Source organism: Lucilia cuprina, chromosome 4 (assembly GCF_022045245.1).
Source record: "Lucilia cuprina isolate Lc7/37 chromosome 4, ASM2204524v1, whole genome shotgun sequence".
NCBI classification, from domain to species: domain Eukaryota; kingdom Metazoa; phylum Arthropoda; class Insecta; order Diptera; family Calliphoridae; genus Lucilia; species Lucilia cuprina.
The window spans coordinates 16,303,804-16,324,666 of record NC_060952.1 but is presented as its reverse complement, the minus strand read 5'-3'; the positions used below and the strand labels follow the sequence as shown (position 1 = coordinate 16,324,666).

Below are 20,863 nucleotides of genomic sequence, written 5' to 3'. Positions count from 1 at the left end.
TAAATAAGTTAAAGTCGGAACATGACTTTAAAATTTAAACATCTTATTTAAGTTATGTTACAAATTTGTAATAGAACGAGCAATACACCAATTCCAAATATATGAGAAAACTTTCGTAACTGATTTTTAACCAGAGTATTGAAATTTCACTAAATCAAAACAAATTTAAATTTTTAATAAAAATTTTTTTCTACAGAAAAATTTCCAGGGCTGGAACATGATCTACAAAACAAATAATCTCCTATAATGCAAATAACTATATAAATAAATTTATTTAAAATAAATTTGAATAGCAAGTTTCATATGATTAATCTATAATTACGAATTTCTAAAAATAACTACATACATATGTACATAAATATGAATGTACAATTTTCACTTTTGATTATTTTTAATTTATATTACATTTTTAATTACAGGTTGTACATAGAAACAAATTCAAGGGCTTGAATTTGTATCATGTGTGTGTTCTTTCTTTATCATCGTAATTCCACTAAACTAAGCACGCGATTTTTTATTCATTATCAGGGGTAAGTACAAATAAACATTCATATGTATGTATGTACAAACTAACAAACAAGAAAATTTTTGTTAATTTACATTTTTAAAGTGTTCGTTGTTGTTGGCGGATTTTTAGTGCATTTTTATTACAGCAAGAAAAAAATCTGTTTGCTTTTAAACAGAAAACCACAATTTCATACATTCCTGTTAAAAATATGCTAAACGGTTAACAGCTTGTAACACTTTCATTAAAAGTGGGTGAACATTTTATAATTTGTTACTCTCTTCTGCTATGTTAATTTTTCTTTTGCTCTTTTCTTTAACATTTTCTTTTTTGTTAACATTTTAGCTGTGAAAAGCTTTTTGAAATTTGTGTTACTGTTCAAAAAAGGGGGATGTTTAAAAATATGTTAAGGTTACAGTGGACCAAAAACTAGAACAAAATTAAGATCATAAATTGAAATATTTAGATCCAAATAACTTGCAAGTAGGGTTCTATAAATCGACTTTCGAACAATCGACTTTTTGTCGAAAAAAGTCAAAAAGTCGAAGTCGACTATTTTGTTCCAAAAAAGTCGATAACTCGACTATCGTCTTAAAGTCAAAAAGTCGGAAAAAGTCGAAAGGTCGAAAAAAGTCGGAAAAAGTCGAGAAAAGTCGAAAACTCGAAAATTGTAGGAACAAGTCAAAAATAGTCGAAAAATAAAAAAAAAATGTGGAAAAAATCAAAAATTCTAAAATAGTCGAAAAAAATCAAAAAAGTCGAAAGGTCAAAAAAGTCGAAAACTCGAAAATTGCAGAAACATGTCAAAAATAGTCGAAAAATTTAAAAAAGTGGAAAAAAGTCAAAATCTCTAAAATAGTCGGAAAAACTCGAAAAAAGTCAAAAAATAGTGGGAAAAAGTCGAAAATAGTCAAAAAATCGAAAAGTCGACTATTTATAAAATACTTATAGTCGAAAAGTCTAAAAGTCGACTATTTATAAAATACTTATAGTCGAAAAGTCTAAAAGTCGACTTTTAATTAAATGAAAAAAGTCGAAAATTCGAAAATTTGAAAAATAGACTTTTTATAAAATGCAAATAGTCGTAAAGTCGACTTTTAACTAAATGAAAAAAGTCGAAAAGTCAACTTTTGGTTTCAACTATAGAACCCTACTTGCAAGCGATGTTATACCTCCTAATATAACAGCTTTCAGAAACAATAATTACACAATTTTAAGAAAATAACCCAAGAAACCTAATTTCTGAACATTATGTATATAAAAATTGCACACAATTTCCTATTTAAAGAAGTTACACAACAGATCTCATACGTCGCCAAAATAGTTTGATTTTACTTTTCAAAAATACCAACTTTCCATTCCTGATATTAAGTTTATCTTACCATAAAGCTTTTGATTCATTTGTTTAACATTAACATAAAAAAACACTGTTTCTTTACTGTACAGTAAAAAGTATTTTAAAAACTGTAAACTTATTTAACATTACCATTTAATTCTTAGTGTTTTGTTAAAATCACAAGAAAACACTTTAATATTAAGAAATGTTTGTTTGACAAAATAAATAAAAGAAAATAAAAATGTCAGGTTTTTATTCCAACAATCTACAAGGTCATTGTTGAAAATCTTAAGTTATATTTATATTACGAACACAAAGGTGGCGCCAAAAAACTTAATGTTAAAAATGTATCAATTTATCATCTTAGTGTAACTTATAATGAACTAATACCAGTGTCTTTTTCCAAGGAACCACGTGACTAGTCCTATATCATCATCGTCTTCTGTTGTATATTATTCGGAGGTTAGAAAATAAGAATTTAATATAAAGCAGCGTATTTAATTTTAAATTACTACTGCTTACTGTCGACATTACTGTTAAATACTTTTATAATGACTTACATGTAAACTGATGCGTAAGTTCATTATTTTGAGTTTCCCGTATTATTTGTACATTCTATTGAATAGCTAGTTGCCTGGAAGCTCGGTGGCTAGGGGTAACCAAAAATGGTAGGTTAAATAGCTAGTTCGGAACAGACCGACATGGGCATTATTGGACACTCAATAAAAGTATTGGTGTTGTGAGTAAGTAAGCAAACTTATGAATAGGATGCCCAGATTCATATTCTGTTTGAGCATCTTTTTTGTTTTTAAAACAAAACAACTCCTTATTTCCAAGTACTTATTTAAGTAGTTATTTGTGGGAAATAATTGCCTCCAATGTCATCGCCTTGTTTAAACAATTAGTTAAAATAATAATAAAGAAGTAATGAAAATACTTATTACTTCACAATATAAGTTTTTGCAGGGTAGTTATCACTATCTGTCGATTATTGTTCAAAGATAAAAATTCCTTTAATACAAAGTTTTCTACATCGTTATTTTTACAATTCTCTAAATCATTACCAATATTTCCTAATTGCTCTCAAGATTTTTACTTAATTTTTCTTAAGAATTACAATTAAATTGTTATTTGTTCATTTCTTCAGCAGATTAATAAAGTTTTAACAATTTGTTTAACAAACTTTATGACACATTTCCTTCTAAATAAGTATGTTGTTATCGAACATCATTATTTAATAATTCAAAACTTTCAAATTTTACTTTTTTTATCGCATCTTTGTTAAAGTCGTTAAACATTTTCTCAACCGTATTACAAATGTTTGTTACTGCATGTTGCGTACCGCGATTGTATGTATCCATGAATGAATGACTGAGCAGCAAATGTATGAATGAAATAGATGGGGCTGTATGAAAGTGTTCTTTGGCAAATGTTTTTACTTGTTATTTAACTTGTACTTGTTCCGATTATTGTTATCATCCTCGTCGTCGTTATTATTTTGAAAAAAGTGAAAAGTTTTCTTTTCGCAACATTTTAAAACAATTTGTTTTTGTTTTTTCTTCCTTTAAGGGAACACTTGGCAAGCAGAAATTTATTAAATAAAATAAAAAAAGGTAACAGTGGGTTATAGTTAGATTTACTTTAAGCGTTAGAGATTTTATAAGGATTTAAATTTCTTCTGTCAATAATCAGAATTATAATAAAAAAACCAAGCATTTGTCTGTCTGATGATGTGCCCTCAGATAGGGCTGTGGGGAGAAAACTTTAGTGGATAATAATCCCAAAAACAAACCACCTTATTTTGGTACATAAAGATCAAAATTTTTGTCGCTCAAGCAAAGATTGCATTAGATCTACACAACAATCTACTTCAATTACTTCAACAAATAACATATTTAAATCCAATAATAATAAATTAATTATTTAAAAAAATCGATACATAATGTCAAAAATTTCAACTAATTCCGGCAACCATTTAAATTTATTTTACAAATTCTTTCTAAATTCAAGTCTGCCCCACTGTCTATAATAATAACTTGTCAGTAAATAAAGCGATAAAGCTACAAAAAATATATGTATTTTTTTAACATCATATTAAACAAGCAATAAGCTGTTATTTGAAAGCGACACCAACTGTTTTAGATTGTAATATGCTTCTAACGAAAGTACATTCAAATTCCCTAATATTCAATATACAATATTGTAATTACTGTTGTTGTAACAATTTTCTTGCTTGTTTTTTGTTTTTATAAAAAAAAAAACTTTTTCATAAAAAAATTAAAATTGTTGTCAATTTACGTTAAATTAGGCAAAACTCAAAAACAACAACAAATTTATAACCAACACATGTGCCGTCGTCTAACACCAAAAATTTTTAACACCCAACCACCCAGATTATTTCATTTACAGGTTATGTTTGCCAAATCCATTATCATTCTTTTACTGTCCGATGAAACAAGCGAATAAACAAAATGAAAACAAGTTACTGTAAAGAGTAACATTGGAAAATTCTAATGGTTATAAATATTTCAAACAGTTCTTTAATTGCATATATTTAACACAATAATAAGAAATCTCTTTATACATTTACAATATGAGAAAAAAAAATTAAATCGGAAAAAATGAAGTGGACCTTTCTGTTTTCACTAAAAAAAATCTATATTTGATGGAATATTAGAATGATCATAAATATTGTCGTTCTGGCTCTTTCACTTCTAGTTTCCAAAATAAATGATCACAGAATATTGTTGTTTTCTAATCAAAAATCGATTTTTGATTGGAAAATAAAAGTGATCACAGATTATAGTTGTGTTGGCTTTATCACTCACTCAAAGTAATTACAGATTATTGTTGTTTTTGCTCTATCTCTTCTAGTTTCCAAAATAAATGGAGTTTTATGTTTTTACTCAAAAAATCGATTTTTGATTAGAAAATTAAAGTGATCATAGATTATTATTCTTTTGGCTCTATCTCTTCTAGTTTCCAAAATAAATGGACTTTTATGTTTTCACTCAAAAAATTGATTTTTGATTAGAAAATTGAAGTGACCAAAGATTGTTGTTGTTTTGGCTCAATCTCTTCTAATTTTCAAAATAAAGAACTTTTACGTTTTCGCTCAAAAAATTGATGTTTGATTAGAAAATTAAAGTGATCACTTTATTATTATTCTCTTCTAGTTTCAAAAATAAATGGACTTTTATATTTTCACTCAAAAAATTCTTTTGGCTCTATTACTTCTAGTTTCCAAAATAAATGGACTTTTATGTTTTCACTCAAAAATTCGATTTTTGATTAGAAAATTTAATTGATCACAGATTATCGTTGTTTTTGCTTATCACTTCTAGTTTCCAAAATAAATGGATTTTTACGTTTTCACTCAAAAATTCGATTTTTAATTAGAAAATTTAATTGATCACAGATTATCGTTGTTTTGGCTCTATCACTTCTAGTTTCCAAAATAAATGGACTTTTATGTTTTCATTTTGTATAATAAATAAAAGTAATCGCAAATTATTATCGTTTTCTAGTTTCCAATATAAATGGACTTTTATGTTTCCAACAGAAAAAAATGATTTTTGATTTAAAATTAAAGTAATCACATATTATCGTTATTTTGGCTCTATGTATCTCTTCTAGTTTCCAAAATAAATTGACTTTTATGTTTTCACAGCTTATCGTTGATTTGGTGCTATATATTCTACTTTTGAAAATTAAATTGACATTTATGTTTTTTTATTGAAAATAATAGTGATGATTGATTATCGTTGTTTTTGGCTCTATCACTTCTAGTTTTCAAATAAAGAGATTTTTATGAAAAGATTGCGAATCTTTATGCAAATGCGTTTGATTTACTTATACTTAAATTAATTACATTTACAGTTAATTCATTTCATTTCGTTAACATTTCAATATAAAATGTCTGCCGACAATCGCTTAATTATATATCTCGTCGCGGTTCCAATTGTAATAAAGCTGTAAGTTTTTAATGTTTAGTGTTTTAAATAAGTCATTGTTTGTTAAACATTTTGGTTTATTTTTTTTCTGTTTAATTAAAATTTCTTTCTCCTTTTAAAACCAGCCAGCCAACAGTTTTTAATAGCTTTATAAAATTTAATAACATGGCATGTTAAAGTAAATAAAATTTGTATAGAAAGTTATTCCTTTAAATAAAAGGTCTCGGCCAATTGTTCAGCACGCAGTTAGTCTAACACCCTTTAAATCATTAAATCCCTTTTTCACTTTTGACTCACCAAATAAAAAGCTTAATTTGCATACTCGCCGTTTATAGTCCCGTATTTAGCTAACAAGGTCAGTTAAGTTTTATATTAGGATTTTTCACATAATTGAACATTGTTTCTAAAGATATGAAAAAAGAAGAAAGTAAAATAAAGTTACCAGCTGTTTTTTATACATTTCTTAACTTAATGGGATTTATACATTTTATATTTAGGTCATAAAAATAATAAAGTTATTTTCAGTTAAAACGTTTGTTGGAATTAGTTTTTAAGCTCTTTTTCCAATATAATACTTAATTCTTAGTTTAAATAAACCATTTAAACTAAGTATTTTAACATTTAACATAAGAAAACGATCACCATTTTTTGTCGCAATCAATGTATTGATTATTGCAAATGTATTTATACCCTACACCACTATAGTGGGGAGGGTATAATACGTTTGTGCTGATGTTTGTAACATACAAAAATATTGGTGCAATACCATGATTCGATCGATTCAGAATCATTTTCTGAGTCGATTAAGACATGTCCGTTCGTCTGTCCGGCTGGCTGGCTGTCTATGTAAACCTTGTGCGCAAGGTACAGGCCGCAATTTTCAAGATAATTTGATGAAATTTGGACTAAGCATTTTTTTGGCTACTATCTTTCTAAAAATTGGCACAAATAAGTTTTATATAAGTATAAATGACACTGCAGATTTTCGTAAGGATCGGCCCTTATTTGACCATAGAACCCAAACAAACCCCCTTCAAAAAAATGTCTTAAACATCTAAAATTGACTTGTAACCATTTGTATCGCAATGAAACTCAACAAAACTAACTGTTATTTAAAAATATATTATTTTCCCAAATTTACGTGGACCGGCCCATATTTGACCTATATAAAGCCTCATTTAGAAATTTTAGTTTTTTATCAATAAATTGCTTAAATATTTTGGAATTATGGTAATATTCAACATAAAACTTTCTTTATTAAAAAATTAAAATTTTAAAAATATACTCATGATGTAGAGTATTATATGGTCGGCCATGCCCGACTATACTTTCCTACTTGCTTTAACATTAAGTATTGAAGAAAGAAGAGGTAATTAATTTCGGTCAGAGAATTGAAAAACAAAATTGTTTTTTATGGAGAGAAAGAATAGAAAAATAAGATCAAAATATGTAACTGTAAATATTAATAATATTTAAAAAAGATCAGTAATACGATAGACTTGAACTGAGTAGAGCAGTGTAGCCAAATTACAATAATATAAACAAGTAAGAAATTATAGTCGGGCGAGGCCGTACATATAATACCCTACATCTGTTACAAAGATAAAATATGATTTACTTTTTGTTTAGATATATTAAAGTTTTGCCTTTTTGCAACTGGCTGGTGTCAAATGAGGCCCTATAATTATAAAGTTAATGGGAGACATCAAGGCTAGTATAGAATCGGTTCAGTTGTATGTGAGCTAGCTGAAATAATGAGCCGATCTTAATCAATGTATCAAATATCATTGAATTATCTTTATAATGCGACCTGTAGTTAAATTTCAAGAAGGACAAACACAGCTAAATCGACTCAGAAAATTAATCTGAGCCTATTGGTATACTTTATGGTGGGTTATAGAACCAATGTTATCGTGCTCAATATACTCTCCCCACTGAAGTGGTGTAGGTAGGGTAAAAAGATCCTCAATTAAAATCACAAAATTCATTTAAATTTAATTTTGTTTAATATTGAAGCAAAGTATTTTAAAAATAATTGCGTTTATGAATAAAAATAAGGAAATATATAGGAATACATTTATGGAACAAACCACTTATATGATCTGTCTGTCATTTCAATACTTTGGGACATTAGAAGATACAATTTATTAAAATCTTATAACATGTAATAGAGCTTAAGTCACAAATCCAAATAAAGTTTTGATTAAATTCTTTATACAATTTATTGCAAATAGTGTAGAATCAAATATGATCTGTGATAAGCCGTAGCTTTTTTGATATTTGTTTTCTTTTTTACTATGATTTCTTAAATATTTCATTGACCATACCCAGTTGACCATATAGAAAATCTATATTTGGGATGTTAAAATAAAAAAAAATCTGCATATTTATACACTACACCACTTTAGTGAGGAGGGTATATTGAATATGTGCTGATATTTGTATCGCATAGAATTAATGGTCATATACCACTTAAAAAAATATTAATTTTTTGTGTCGATAAAGTCATGTCCGTATGTCTGTCTGTTCTTGTAAATCTTGTAATCAAACTACAGATTACAATTTTGAAGATAATTCAATTCTTTAACCCAAGGGTATTATAAACCTTATGATTATGATATATACACTAATATCTCTACAAAAATAGACTCAACTACTTTTTATATAAGCATAATTTCGGAAAGTTTGATCGATCTTTACCAAATTTTAGTTAAGATCGGTTCATACTTGACCCTAGTGTGTTAGTTAATTATTAACCTTGAAGTCTTTGAAGAACTTTGTATGGGGACTAGGTTCAAATGGAGCCCGATCATTACGATAATTGGCAGTATTATTTAGACTTATAAGAGGTGGGTGTTGTACAAGCGAATAATACCGATCTATAGCTTTGCAAGCTATAAAATATATTAAGAGCGCATTAAAATATTTTGAAAATTTTTAAACAATTTAACGTTCAGAATATTACAAAATTATGTAGATTAACATACGTATTTGGCGAATTGGGTAAACTAATTCCTTCTGCATTTTATTTATAATCATTTATTATTTTATCACTTCATTTTCATTTCAATTCTTTAAGGTCAATGGCCTTTGAAATTTCAAACACCGCTATTTTAGTTTCACATTTAGCTTGAACTTAAAAGAGAACACAAACATTTGAAATAAATAAAATAAAATGAAAAGTGAAAAATTTACAATATTTTTAGCAATAATTTTAAATTGTGTGAATTTAATACAAAGTGATGGTAAATATGTAAAAATAAAATAAATTAAATTAAGAAAACTTAAAAAATACAAATTAAATAATTATATTTTTTTCAAGAACTACTTGAGCTGAACTGTATTAATGAAACGCAATGCAAACAATTTCAACATTCTGGTATTAAATCCGCGTGCATTGAAGAACAATGTCACTGTAGCAGTAGCAATGGAGATAATGTTAAATGCCAACCATTGGTAAGAAGGAGTTTTTAATTACACCACTTAAATTTCATTGCTTTTTTTCTACATTTTTTGTCATTTTGTTTTTTTTTTTCTCTCACTTTAAGAACCATAAAGTGAACAATATTATTAGTGGACCATGTCCTTGCCAGCAACCAAATGCTGAATGTGATACGCAACAGGATGTATGTTATTGTGCCAGCAATTTTATGCCCAGCAGTGATAAAAGGCGATGCATTGCAAGTAAGTTAATCAATAAAACGAATAAATGGCAGTACGGCTGACTGAGTGAATAAATGTTTGATTTAGCAGTGAATGATTGAATAAAAAAAACTGCCTGAAAGTTTTACGAATAATACTACACAAATATAATTAATTATATGCAATTAATTAAATGTCTCACTCATGTCATTCATTTTGTAAACATTTTACATATTTGTATTTATTTTTTATGCATAATTTTTCCGCAGAAATGGTGGCATTGGGTGAGAAATGTGAACTAGATTCACAGTGTCAAAAAGTAGATTTTAATGCAATCTGCCATGAATCATCGAAACAGTGTATTTGCATGGATCAGTTTATTAATAATGAAGGAAAATGTACATCTATAGTGGGTGAGTGTTAAATATCAAATCATTGGAAAATGTTGTGTAAGTATAGTACATAAATCTTCTGCTGCTGAAATTTTTGGGTAAATAAGGGTTCCAAACTTTATTACATTGATTCAACAAACAATAGTTTTAAAGAAAATTATATTGAATAGTAATCTTAAATATTTTCTCTCTACAGGCAATAAATCCTTTTGCTCCAACGACGAGCAGTGCACCGAAAAATATGGCGAAAATACCCAATGCAGCAATATAACCCAACATTGTATCTGCAAACCCGAACATTTTGCTTCCATCGATAATGCACGCTGTTTGAAAATATCAAAATATTTGGAAGCTTGTACCGAAAATATCCAATGTATGGGCACTATGGGTCCAGGTGGTAAATGTACGGAAAATGTCTGCCAGTGTTCGGAAAAATATTTCGTAGAAGAGAAGAAAACCGAAAAAAATTTCGTGGAAACAGTGTGTACTGCCGTTGTTGAACGTGGTCATTATTGTCGCATTGACGAAGATTGTTATCAACGTCAATTGAACGAATCGCAACAATCAATGGATTGTATTTATGGTGAATGCAATTGTAAGATGGGTTTTAATTCGTACAACGATGGTGATTGTATCGAAGGTTCCGGTGGTGCGACCATTAAAACTTTAATGAGTTTAAATTTAATACTGCTTCCTCTTTATATATTTGTAAATAGTTATTTTTAAAAATGGGTTTAATTAAGTAGTAATGTTATTTATTGTACTGCTTGTGTAAATATGTATGTGAATTTAATAAAAAAATATATAAGTAGTTGAAATTTTGAAATAATCAACTGTGCACTTTAATTATTGATATCTAATGGTCAGTTTTTAGACATAATTAGATAGTTAGTTAGGTAGTTAGTAGAGTATTCAAACGATTAATCGTCGATCGGTTAATCGATTAATTTTTGACGATTAATCGTTCGAATAAATGAAAATTGTCAAATTTCAAATAACGAATAAACCGAATAATTTTTATCAATTAATCGATTAGGAAAAACTCACTATTTAGCAGTAAATTACTACATTTTTTTACAAAATTCAATATTTTTATAATAATTTTCTTCTTTTCTTAATTTCTTAATAATTTTTCTATAATAAAGAAAACTTATTTTATGATTTTTATGACATTTCTGATTCTTGAATAAAAATTATGGAAATAATTATATCGCCTTTACTTCTACAACCAGTTTTAAGGAACATTGTTGTGTCCTTAAATATTTCTAATAAGTTCTTCAGTTATAGTTGATCTAGTGTTCAGTAGAACGTATGAATTCTAGGACTAGTTCAAAATTTTAAAAACAATAATTTCTTTATATAGAAATGCATTTCACATAAAAAGGAATAATTTCTAGTATTTGAGAAAAACAAAAAACTTAAAAAATTAACATAGAATTAAAGTGATAGAAGTGAAAATAATCACCCCTATCGCCAATTGAAGTGAAACTTTTGTTCCCTTGAAATGCCTTGAAGAGAAAATTGCTATCGTGAACTTGTTGTAAACAATTCATATACAATAGTTTATTTTGTATGGAAGAGTTGTTGAATGTTTACAAAATTCCTTCAACAAATTTCATAAGAGTGGAATTTTTTCACGACAAAAAAGTTTGTGAACGAAAAAAGTGAAAAGGGAACATATTTCACGTGAAATGAAGATTAGCGAAGAGGGTGAATATTTTTGATTATAAAACGTGCGAAAGTTATTTTCAAACATGAAAAAATATATGTGTACAGGAAACTGTGGATTAGTATTAACTCTGTGTACTCAGTTTTTCATAATCCATGTATATAAGCTTTTTTTCAAAATTGTTACAGGGTGTAATATGAATAAATTTTATTGTAAAAAGCATAGTAACACCTAGTTTTCTTTTATTCGAATAACCGAATAATTTTTAATTATCCGATTATTAACCGGCTAAGGTAAAACCTCAAATAATTATTTGTCGAATAAACTGAATAAGACAAAATCCCGAATAATTGAATACTCTAGTAGTTAGTTAATTAGTTAGTTATTTAGATAGTAAGTTAGTTAGTTAATCCGTTAAGAAAAAATACATTTTGGCCTCCATCGGGTCTGTGGAGGCACTAAATCCGTGCAATAACTCATTATTAAAAAACCCACTAACTAAAAACTTTTCAAGAATTTTATTAATAATTTAAAAGAACTTTAATAATTAAAGATAAACATTTAATTTAGACAAACAAACATATTTAAAATAATGACATCTGTTAAATTAAGTATACCAACAAATTAACATTCATAAAACTACTTCTTCTTTCCCCGACCAGCGGCCTTAACTGCAGCGCTAGTGCTTGCAGTCGGTGCTTTATCAGCTGGTGCCGGAAAATCAATTTTCTTTTTAGATGCTGCAGCAGTTGTTTTAGTCTTTTTCATCGTTTTAGGACGAGGTGGTGTTGGCCTTACCACCAAATTAATTGATTTACGAGATAGTTTATTTTTCGGCTTAGATTTCTCAGTAGATGTTTTACTTCCAGTAGTCGAAGCACTTTTTTCTGCTTTCTCTAATTTAGGTTTCTTAGCTGGCTTAGCTTTAGTATCCACTGCTTCATTTTTAGGTCTTTTGCCAGCTTTGGTTTTTTCCTTAGATTTTTCCTTATCGTTTGTTTTTTCTTTAGTGGCAGTCTTTTCCGCTTTCGGTTTTTCTTTTTGCTGTTTTTTCTGGAATTATACAATTAATGTAAATGGTTTTGGGTCTTATTTAAAATAATATATTAAAAGTTTATGGGTACATACATAATACAACAAAAACATGATTGTATCATGTACATACATATTTTTTTATTTTGTTCTATAAACTTTTAATAAATTATTATAATGAAGAATATTATTCTTTACAAAAACCAAGAAACATTTACCTTTTCTTTAGCCAATTTCTGTTTTTGCTTTTCTTTTTCCTTCTTAGCTTTTAGTTTTTCCTTTTCTAATTGTTTATTTTTCGCCTCATGTTTATTGGTAAATTTAAAGGAACGTTTTATCTGCATCATTGTGCCATCATCCAAGCAATTTTTAATGTAACGACGAACTTGAATTTTCAAACGTTTTTCATCCGTTTCGGGAATTTTATTCATTATATATTTCTTAATGGCCTCAATCGATGAACCACGTTTCTCCTTCAGTTCTTTTATGGCTTCATCTACCAATTTCTGTGTAGTGGGTTTTTTCTTTGTAGTTTGACTAGGCTTTTGTAACACAATTTTCTGATTGCCTCCTCCCAACGACTGACGCGGTGTGGCACTTTTAGCCGCATTATTAGAAAAATTTTCCTCTTCCTCAACAAAGTCTTCGTCATCATCTACTTCATCACCCTCATCTTCTTCATCTACTTCCTCCTGTTCGAGTTCATTGTCGTCGGCATCATCTTGTGATTGTTCTTTTTTGATTTGTTTAAAAATTAATATTTTAATATGAAGTGAATTTTTTTATTTACTTGCCCTCTTCCAATTCATCATCATCTTCATCTTCTGAAATATCCTTGTATTCTTTAGATTTCATTGTATTAATTTTAAAGAAATTTACTTAAATAAATATGACACTTGTTTTAACGCTATACAAATTATTACTGGTCGCAAACAATTACATACGGCATTTACGGTATTTATTTTATTTATTTAAATTACAATGATTTACATACATACATATTTATGTATGTATACGTTGAGTTTATATATTTTAAGTCCCAACTTTAGATTGACACATAAAAAGTACAATTTTTATCGAAATTGTACCAATTTTTTAGTAATATAAAATTAGACCATTTTTTTGTTCTCGTTTATTTTAATTTTTTAAGTTTTAATACATAAGAACATTTCTACCGAAAAGTCTTTTGTCACATTACATTGCACGAGTTGGGATTTTTCTTACTCGTTTCAAATAGATAAATTCTTATGATTTAGATTTTGAAGATTTGTGGGGCGGCTAAAAAACTAAATAGATATTTAATGAGTGAACTTTTTTGCATAAGAATAATAACGTAATTTTTCATGTATTTTATCAATAGTTTATTCGAATATGCTATAAAACTTGCGTACTTGCAAAAAACAACAGTAACATCCCTTTTATATGTATGATTATAACCAAAATTATTAGATATCAAAAATTTCCAATTTCAATGCATGTGTCGCATATATTTTTTAAAGCTCGGGAAAAAGTGATGTACATAATGGTTTGGGCCGAAATGAAATTTTCAGAAATTGTATAAGCGTTTTACCTTAACACACATTTTGAACACAATTTCTAATAAAAGAAAAAATAGTTCAGTTGTAGTTCAGTTCAAGTTCGGTTCTAGTTCAGTTTTAGTTCAGTTCTAGTTCAGTTCTAGTTCAGTTCTAGTACAGTTTTAGTTCAGTTTCAGTTCTAGTTCAGTTCTAGTTCAGTTCTAGTTCAGTTCTAGTTCAGTTCTAGTTCAGTTCTAGTTCAGTTCTAGTTCAGTTCTAGTTCAGTTCTAGTTCAGTTCTAGTTCAGTTCTAGTTCAGTTCTAGTTCAGTTCTAGTTCAGTTCTAGTTCAGTTCTAGTTCAGTTCTAGTTCAGTTCTAGTTCAGTTCTAGTTCAGTTCTAGTTCAGTTCTGGTTCAGTTCTATTAGAGTTCTATTTCAGTTTTAGTTCAGTTCTAGTTTAGTTCTAGTTCAGTTCTAGTTCAGTTCTAGTTCAGTTCTAGTTCAGTTCTAGTTTAGTTCTAGTTCAGTTCTAGTTCAGTTCTAGTTCAGTTCTAGTTCAGTTCTAGTTCAGTTCTAGTTCAGTTCTAGTTCAGTTCTAGTTCAGTTCTAGTTCAGTTCTAGTTCAGTTCTAGTTCAGTTCTAGTTCAGTTCTAGTTCAGTTCTAGTTCAGTTCTAGTTCAGTTCTAGTTCAGTTCTAGTTCAGTTCTAGTTCAGTTCTAGTTCAGTTCTAGTTAATTTTTAGATCAGTTCCTGCTCAGTTCTACTTCCGCTCTAGTTCAGTTTTTGTTCAGTATATAAAAGAATAAAATCAAAAGACATTTCAAACAAAATTCCACACAATAACATCTGGAATTTTTTAACACCGCATCGATTCGAAATAAATAAATTTTTAAATAGAATTTAATTAAAAGTCTTTTAGAAGTTAAAAATTCCTAACTTTAAATCAAAAATTGAAATACTGATCTCCCAGCCATTAATTTAAAAGATATAAAACGAACTAGGTTTGATCTTGTTTTCATTAACAGTTTTTATGTCTTTTTATTGTAATATTTATATATATTTCTTTAATTAATTTCTTTCAAACACGCATAAATCTTTGTTGTTTTTTATATAATACATATGAAATTAAGTATTTGTTTAAATATAGTTTTTATTTATTTTTGTATTGATTATTCATACAAGTAGTATGTATTTAAAGGTAGGCATATATTTTTATTTATTAGTTTATTATTGTTTTCAAGTAGACTTCTAAATTTACAACAATTTTTAATCAATTAATTATTTAATAAACACACACTGACAACGAGATTTGTTGAAAAAAATGTATATTCCCAAGTTAGTGTCAATAAAGGATACATAAATACATAATAAGAAAAAAATACCAATTTCAATATGTTTAAGAAAAATGTTATTGAGGATAATACTTGTATTTATATGGAGCAAAGGAAATGACGATGTTTTAAAACATAGACAAAAAGAAAATAAAACAGTAAAATTAAAAAGAAAACAAATTAAAGCAATTATTTAAAATGTAATGTATGTTTTTATTTTTGTTTTTTTGGAATGCTGTGTAATTATATAAAGAATTTGCATTTTTTACCACTTTGTTTAACAAGAGAGAGGTGTATAATATGATAGATAATTTTGTTTATAACAGCAAAATAAAATAGATTTTTGTAAAATGAAAAGAAGAAAAACAATAAACAGACATTTTAATTAATACATGTGTTTTAAAACTTAAAAACTAACAAAGAAACAAACAGTTGTTTATTTTTTTTTAATAATTTTAACAAAACGCAAATGATTTTTCCTTTTTACTAAAATAAAAATAATTTGCTATTGCATTTTTTTACGTTGTTGTTGTTATTGGGCGATAAATGTATATGTATTATTTTAGTAGTAGTAAACCCTTAACACTTTTTAAATAAAAAACAAATATCATTTTTAAAACAAGATTTTATGGCGGGCGGCGACTTTTTGTTTGTAAGTAAATATTGCTTTAAAATAGATTTTGTTTTTACATTGTGTTCCATTTCTTCCTTTTTTATACTATATATATTTTGTTTATATACAATTAGTATTATAATTTGTTGTTGTTGTTAATTTTATAATAATTTTTTGGCTTTGATGACTGAAAATTTAAAATTGCTCTATATTTTCGTTGACATCATACTAAATGGTTTTAACTTTATCTTTAATTTAAATTTAACAGTGATTTGCTTAATGTGCTTTTGTTGTATAATTATTGCAATTAAAGAGAACAAATATTTCAAAAGCTTGCAAAAAAGCTTTTAGACTAAAAATTTAATAAACAAATAAAATAAACAGATAATGACGAAAAAAATATATTATTAATGTAAAAACAAATTTAATGACGTGAATCTCTGGGATAGAATTCAGCCAAAATAGAAGCTGGAATACGTTTCAACATTTCCTTGGGGAAGATACGCAACAATTGCCAACCAATATCCAAAGATTCGAATACAGTACGGTTTTCGTAGTTACCCTGAAATAAAAAGAGTAAAATATAAATAAGTAAAACAACAACGACAAATTAGCTAAATAGTTAATTGTGTAAATATTTTATGCCAATAAAACGAAAACTTATATCACAAAATAATTAAGGCACAGCTTTTTTATAGCAGCAATATTTTCATAGATTATCTATTCAATATAATATGAATATTAAAAGTGAAATTATTAAAAACGAAAACATTTTCCAAAATATAACAACTTTAAATTTACAAATATTATGAAAACGTAATCAGTTCTAAATCAAAAAAATGAAATTGAAATTGAAGAAATTTAGCAATATCAAATTTATATCATCACGATTACAATGTGTGACGTGCGTTATGTATTTAAAATTCTATAGAATTTTTAACATAGAATTAATTATCAAAATATAGTTTCATAATAAAAATAAAACTAATAAAACAAAATCATTTGTATTTACCTGTGAGATGAAATTCTTTTCGAATTTGGTCAAGAATTCCAAGTACAACAAATCATCAGGAGTCAAAGCTTCTTCACCGACGACAGCCTTCATAGCTTGTACATCCTTACCGATGGCATAACAAGCATACAATTGATTGGATACATCAGAGTGATCCTTACGGGTCATACCCTCACCGATGGCAGATTTCATCAAACGTGACAAAGAGGGCAACACATTGACTGGAGGATAGATTTGTCTGTTGTGCAATTGACGATCAACGTAAATTTGACCCTCAGTAATGTAACCAGTCAAATCAGGAATTGGATGGGTGATATCATCGTTAGGCATAGTAAGAATGGGAATTTGTGTGATGGAACCGTTACGACCTTCAACACGACCGGCACGTTCGTAAATGGTGGCCAAATCAGTGTACATATAACCGGGGAAACCACGACGACCGGGTACTTCTTCACGGGCAGCGGATACTTCACGCAAAGCTTCAGCATAGGAGGACATATCGGTTAAGATGACCAAGACGTGTTTCTCGCATTGGTAGGCCAAGAATTCGGCAGCAGTCAAAGCCAAACGTGGGGTAATGATACGTTCAATGGTGGGATCGTTGGCCAAATTCAAGAACAAGCACACATTTTCCATAGAACCGTTCTCTTCGAAATCTTGTTTGAAGAAACGGGCAGTTTCCATGTTAACACCCATAGCAGCGAATACAATAGCGAAGTTATCTTCATGATCATCCAAAACAGATTTACCGGGAACCTTAATAAATGGCAACAAAAAAATAAATGAGTTTTGAATTTTTTATTACTTCAAAGTAGTTACCTTAACCAAACCAGCTTGACGACAAATTTGGGCAGCAATTTCATTGTGGGGCAAACCAGCAGCTGAGAAAATGGGAATCTTCTGACCACGAGCAATAGAGTTCATTACATCAATGGCTGAGATACCAGTTTGGATCATTTCCTCGGGGTAGATACGAGACCAGGGGTTGATGGGTTGACCTTGGATATCTAAGAAATCTTCAGCCAAAATTGGGGGACCTTTGTCGATGGGCTTGCCGGAGCCGTTGAAGACACGACCCAACATATCCTCAGATACGGGGGTACGCAAAATGTCACCGGTGAATTCACATAATGTGTTCTTGGCATCAATGCCAGAGGTACCTTCGAAGACTTGGACGACAGCCTTGGAGCCACTGACTTCCAATACTTGACCAGAACGTACAGTACCATCAGCCAAACGCAACTGTACGATTTCAGCGAATTTGGGGAATTTAACTTCATCCAAAATGACCAAGGGACCGTTTACACCGGACACGGTTTTGTAGGCTAAAATAAAAAGTTAAAAAAAATATACATAGTTGTTTATGAAAATATAACAAAATAATAGTTAAAATACTTCTGTTATATGGCTAAATATCTTTCTTTGAATTTGTTTAATATTTGAATGAAGATAAAACAATTAGTTAATAAAAAAAAACTTAACAAAAGCAAAATCACGAAAATAGATTTAGTCAGCTGACTTTGAAAGTAAACCATTGAAAAATAGACGTATAAGCGATCAAAAGAAAAGTTGTAAAAACGTAATGCATTTAGGCAAATAGAGTATTAGGTGAGGCAGAGAGAGGGTTTTAAGAGAGTTTTAAATTAACCCATATTAAATCATAGGGTAGCTAAGTTTATTTTATAACTTAAGTGTTTGTTTTTGTAATTTATGAAAAATATTATTTAAAATAATTTACAAATACTAGGTATGCAAACTTAATTAAAAGTAGATGATTTTAATGTTGTGGAATAAATGTTTTAGAGTTTACAATATAAAACGGAAGAACTAAAAATTTACAAAAAAAAAATCCCACAATTTTCAACCAAAAAATATTGCATAAAATATAAGACAACAACAATTATTAATAATTAAATCATAATGCAAACAAGTCAGGTGCTAAACACAATTAACAATATAAAAAACTTATACAAATAATTACTAAATAATTCGTGGCATCTCTGTAAGAAGCGAAGAAAAAAAGTCAAATGAAAACAAGTCACATGACGTAAAAAAGTTAACTATCTATCAATGTCGATTAACTTTACCACAAAATATCCAACTACAAATAAACTAATTTTATTTTACAATTAAACAAGTTTTGCCAGAACTTTATGACACTTTTGTATTTATTTGCATACATATTTCTGTAAAACTAAATTCTTTTAGATACAGAAAAAAGTGCACAGACGTAAAATTGGCAAAATTTTATTGATTTTTCTTTTACACTTTTTTCGTAGCAATCTCTCTTTTGTACTCTCACATCTTGTGACGACGTAAAAGTTTTGATAAAATTAAATCTAATATGGCGACCACAGAGTGATTGCACTTTTTTTTAATTTTTTCCTATAACATTTTTGCGTTTTTGGCTTTTGTTTGGTTTTATCTGTTAATTAATTTTACTTACTCAATCTAGGTTGGGAAATGAAATCCCGAGAAACAGCTAGGACATGCTCCTTGTGAGCTTGGGATGCAGAAAGAGCCATTTTTAGTGGGTTTTCTTACACTTGTTTTTCTTTACTTCCAATTGGAATTTCCTCACACTCTGTTTAGAAAAATTTATCTATATATATTTTTTTTGATATGGAATAAAAACAAAAGAAACACACTAGTTATTTTTAATTAAACAAATAATATTATTTTTTTTCTAAATACACACAATTTTTCTTGATGATTTTGTATGTTTTTTCTTAATTCAATGCTGAGGGGAGTCCAGTCAGCTGCGTTGCGACGTTGATGGAGTACGAAGAAAAATTCACTCTGAACTAGTAAAATTCACAGTGACATCTCACGTGCTGTCATGTGATTAATGTAATCCACAAATTGTGGAAAATGTTTTGACATTAGAAACGTCAAATAAGAAACAATGAACAGCGGTTGATTTCAGGCAACTATTCTTTTAAACGTAACAAAGTTGAGTTGCATTTAAATTTTCATTTTGCATATGAAAATTTTAAACAATTAATCAAATAATAATAAAAATAGGTTTCACAATTGGATAAATTAAAAAAAAAGATCAGTGAACAAAAAAATTATATGGCTTGTATTCTAGGGCCTATGTTCTGTTTAAAACAGGGTGTACACACGTAATTCAAATATATTTTGATTAATTCAATTCAAGTTATTTGAATCACAAAACTATAACTTTCGAGTCGAGAAAAAAACATTGAAATATTAGAGTCTTCCACTTTATAGTTGTGTTATTCAATAATTTTTAAACTGAACACAATAGGATTCTATAGTTGAAACGAAAAATCGACTTTTCGACTTTTTGCATTTTATGAAAAGTCGACTTTTCGACTCTTTTCATTTTATGAAAAGTCGACATTTCGACTTTTTCAATTCACAATCATGTTGTACATTGTACCTACTAAAGTGTAGTAACAGTGTTTGTGAACAGATCTTTTTTCATTCATATATGTAAGAAATATAAGAAATGTGTGTAGGGAAAAGGGATTTTCCCATAGTCGTAGGGATTTTTGAAAAAAAAATCTGGTATCACAGACTGCATGAAACAGAGTTGTATTTTGTATTGTTTTATAAATTGGAGGCAATATTTTTTTATTTGCAAAAAATTATTATTTTATAATTTATATTAATAATATAATGTGATATATATTTGTAGTGCTTTAAGTTTATTTAAGCCTTTTAAATATTCATGCATATAAAAGGTACACCAGATCTAATATAAAGAAAACTTAAAATTATGTTTTGTTTTAATGCAAAAAATTGTTTACAACAACAAACTTGTCAATTTATGCAAATAAATAATAATAGTGATTAAAATGTAAACAAATTGTTTAAATAAAGTTTTTTCAAGAC

At 28.2% G+C, this 20,863-nt stretch overlaps 3 protein-coding genes across 3 annotated transcripts; 1 reads left to right on the top strand and 2 right to left on the bottom strand.

The window, feature by feature from the left end:
• The first annotated feature begins 8,878 nt into the window (after window positions 1–8,878).
• LOC111690667 (uncharacterized protein DDB_G0272512) lies at window positions 8,879–10,651 on the top strand. Its single transcript, XM_023453194.2, has 5 exons — window positions 8,879–9,039; window positions 9,117–9,250; window positions 9,343–9,478; window positions 9,706–9,849; window positions 10,025–10,651. Exons 1-5 carry the CDS (start codon window positions 8,970–8,972, stop codon window positions 10,552–10,554), a joined length of 1,014 nt encoding a protein of 337 aa, XP_023308962.2. The 5' UTR covers window positions 8,879–8,969; the 3' UTR covers window positions 10,555–10,651.
• Window positions 10,652–11,939: 1,288 nt separating this feature from the next.
• Window positions 11,940–13,454, bottom strand: LOC111690652 (histone H1, early embryonic-like). The gene is made up of 3 exons (XM_023453179.2): window positions 13,324–13,454; window positions 12,748–13,262; window positions 11,940–12,550 (listed from the first exon to the last, which is right to left on the bottom strand). The coding sequence occupies exons 1-3, from the start codon at window positions 13,382–13,384 to the stop codon at window positions 12,137–12,139; spliced, it is 990 nt and encodes a 329-aa protein (XP_023308947.2). The 5' UTR covers window positions 13,385–13,454; the 3' UTR covers window positions 11,940–12,136.
• Window positions 13,455–15,569: 2,115 nt separating this feature from the next.
• LOC111690669 (V-type proton ATPase subunit B) lies at window positions 15,570–19,856 on the bottom strand. Its single transcript, XM_023453197.2, has 5 exons — window positions 19,701–19,856; window positions 19,449–19,604; window positions 17,822–18,327; window positions 17,003–17,758; window positions 15,570–16,552 (listed from the first exon to the last, which is right to left on the bottom strand). The coding sequence occupies exons 2-5, from the start codon at window positions 19,525–19,527 to the stop codon at window positions 16,415–16,417; spliced, it is 1,479 nt and encodes a 492-aa protein (XP_023308965.1). The 5' UTR covers window positions 19,528–19,604; window positions 19,701–19,856; the 3' UTR covers window positions 15,570–16,414.
• Window positions 19,857–20,863: the final 1,007 nt, after the last annotated feature.

Excerpts from the sequence above, each read along its gene's own strand:
- LOC111690667 (XM_023453194.2), top strand. The coding sequence starts at position 8,970 with ATGAAAAGTGAAAAATTTACAATATTTTTAGCAATAATTTTAAATTGT. Across the intron at positions 9,040-9,116 it reads GAATTTAATACAAAGTGATG|AACTACTTGAGCTGAACTGT; the intron begins GTAAATATGTAA and ends ATTTTTTTCAAG. Across the intron at positions 9,850-10,024 it reads AAAATGTACATCTATAGTGG|GCAATAAATCCTTTTGCTCC; the intron begins GTGAGTGTTAAA and ends TTCTCTCTACAG.
- LOC111690652 (XM_023453179.2), bottom strand. The coding sequence starts at position 13,384 with ATGAAATCTAAAGAATACAAGGATATTTCAGAAGATGAAGATGATGAT. Across the intron at positions 13,263-13,323 it reads TGATGATGAATTGGAAGAGG|AACAATCACAAGATGATGCC; the intron begins GCAAGTAAATAA and ends AAATCAAAAAAG. Across the intron at positions 12,551-12,747 it reads AGAAATTGGCTAAAGAAAAG|AAAAAACAGCAAAAAGAAAA; the intron begins GTAAATGTTTCT and ends GTATAATTCCAG.
- LOC111690669 (XM_023453197.2), bottom strand. The coding sequence starts at position 19,527 with ATGGCTCTTTCTGCATCCCAAGCTCACAAGGAGCATGTCCTAGCTGTT. Across the intron at positions 17,759-17,821 it reads GTCAAGCTGGTTTGGTTAAG|GTTCCCGGTAAATCTGTTTT; the intron begins GTAACTACTTTG and ends CCATTTATTAAG. Across the intron at positions 16,553-17,002 it reads AAAAGAATTTCATCTCACAG|GGTAACTACGAAAACCGTAC; the intron begins GTAAATACAAAT and ends TTTTTATTTCAG.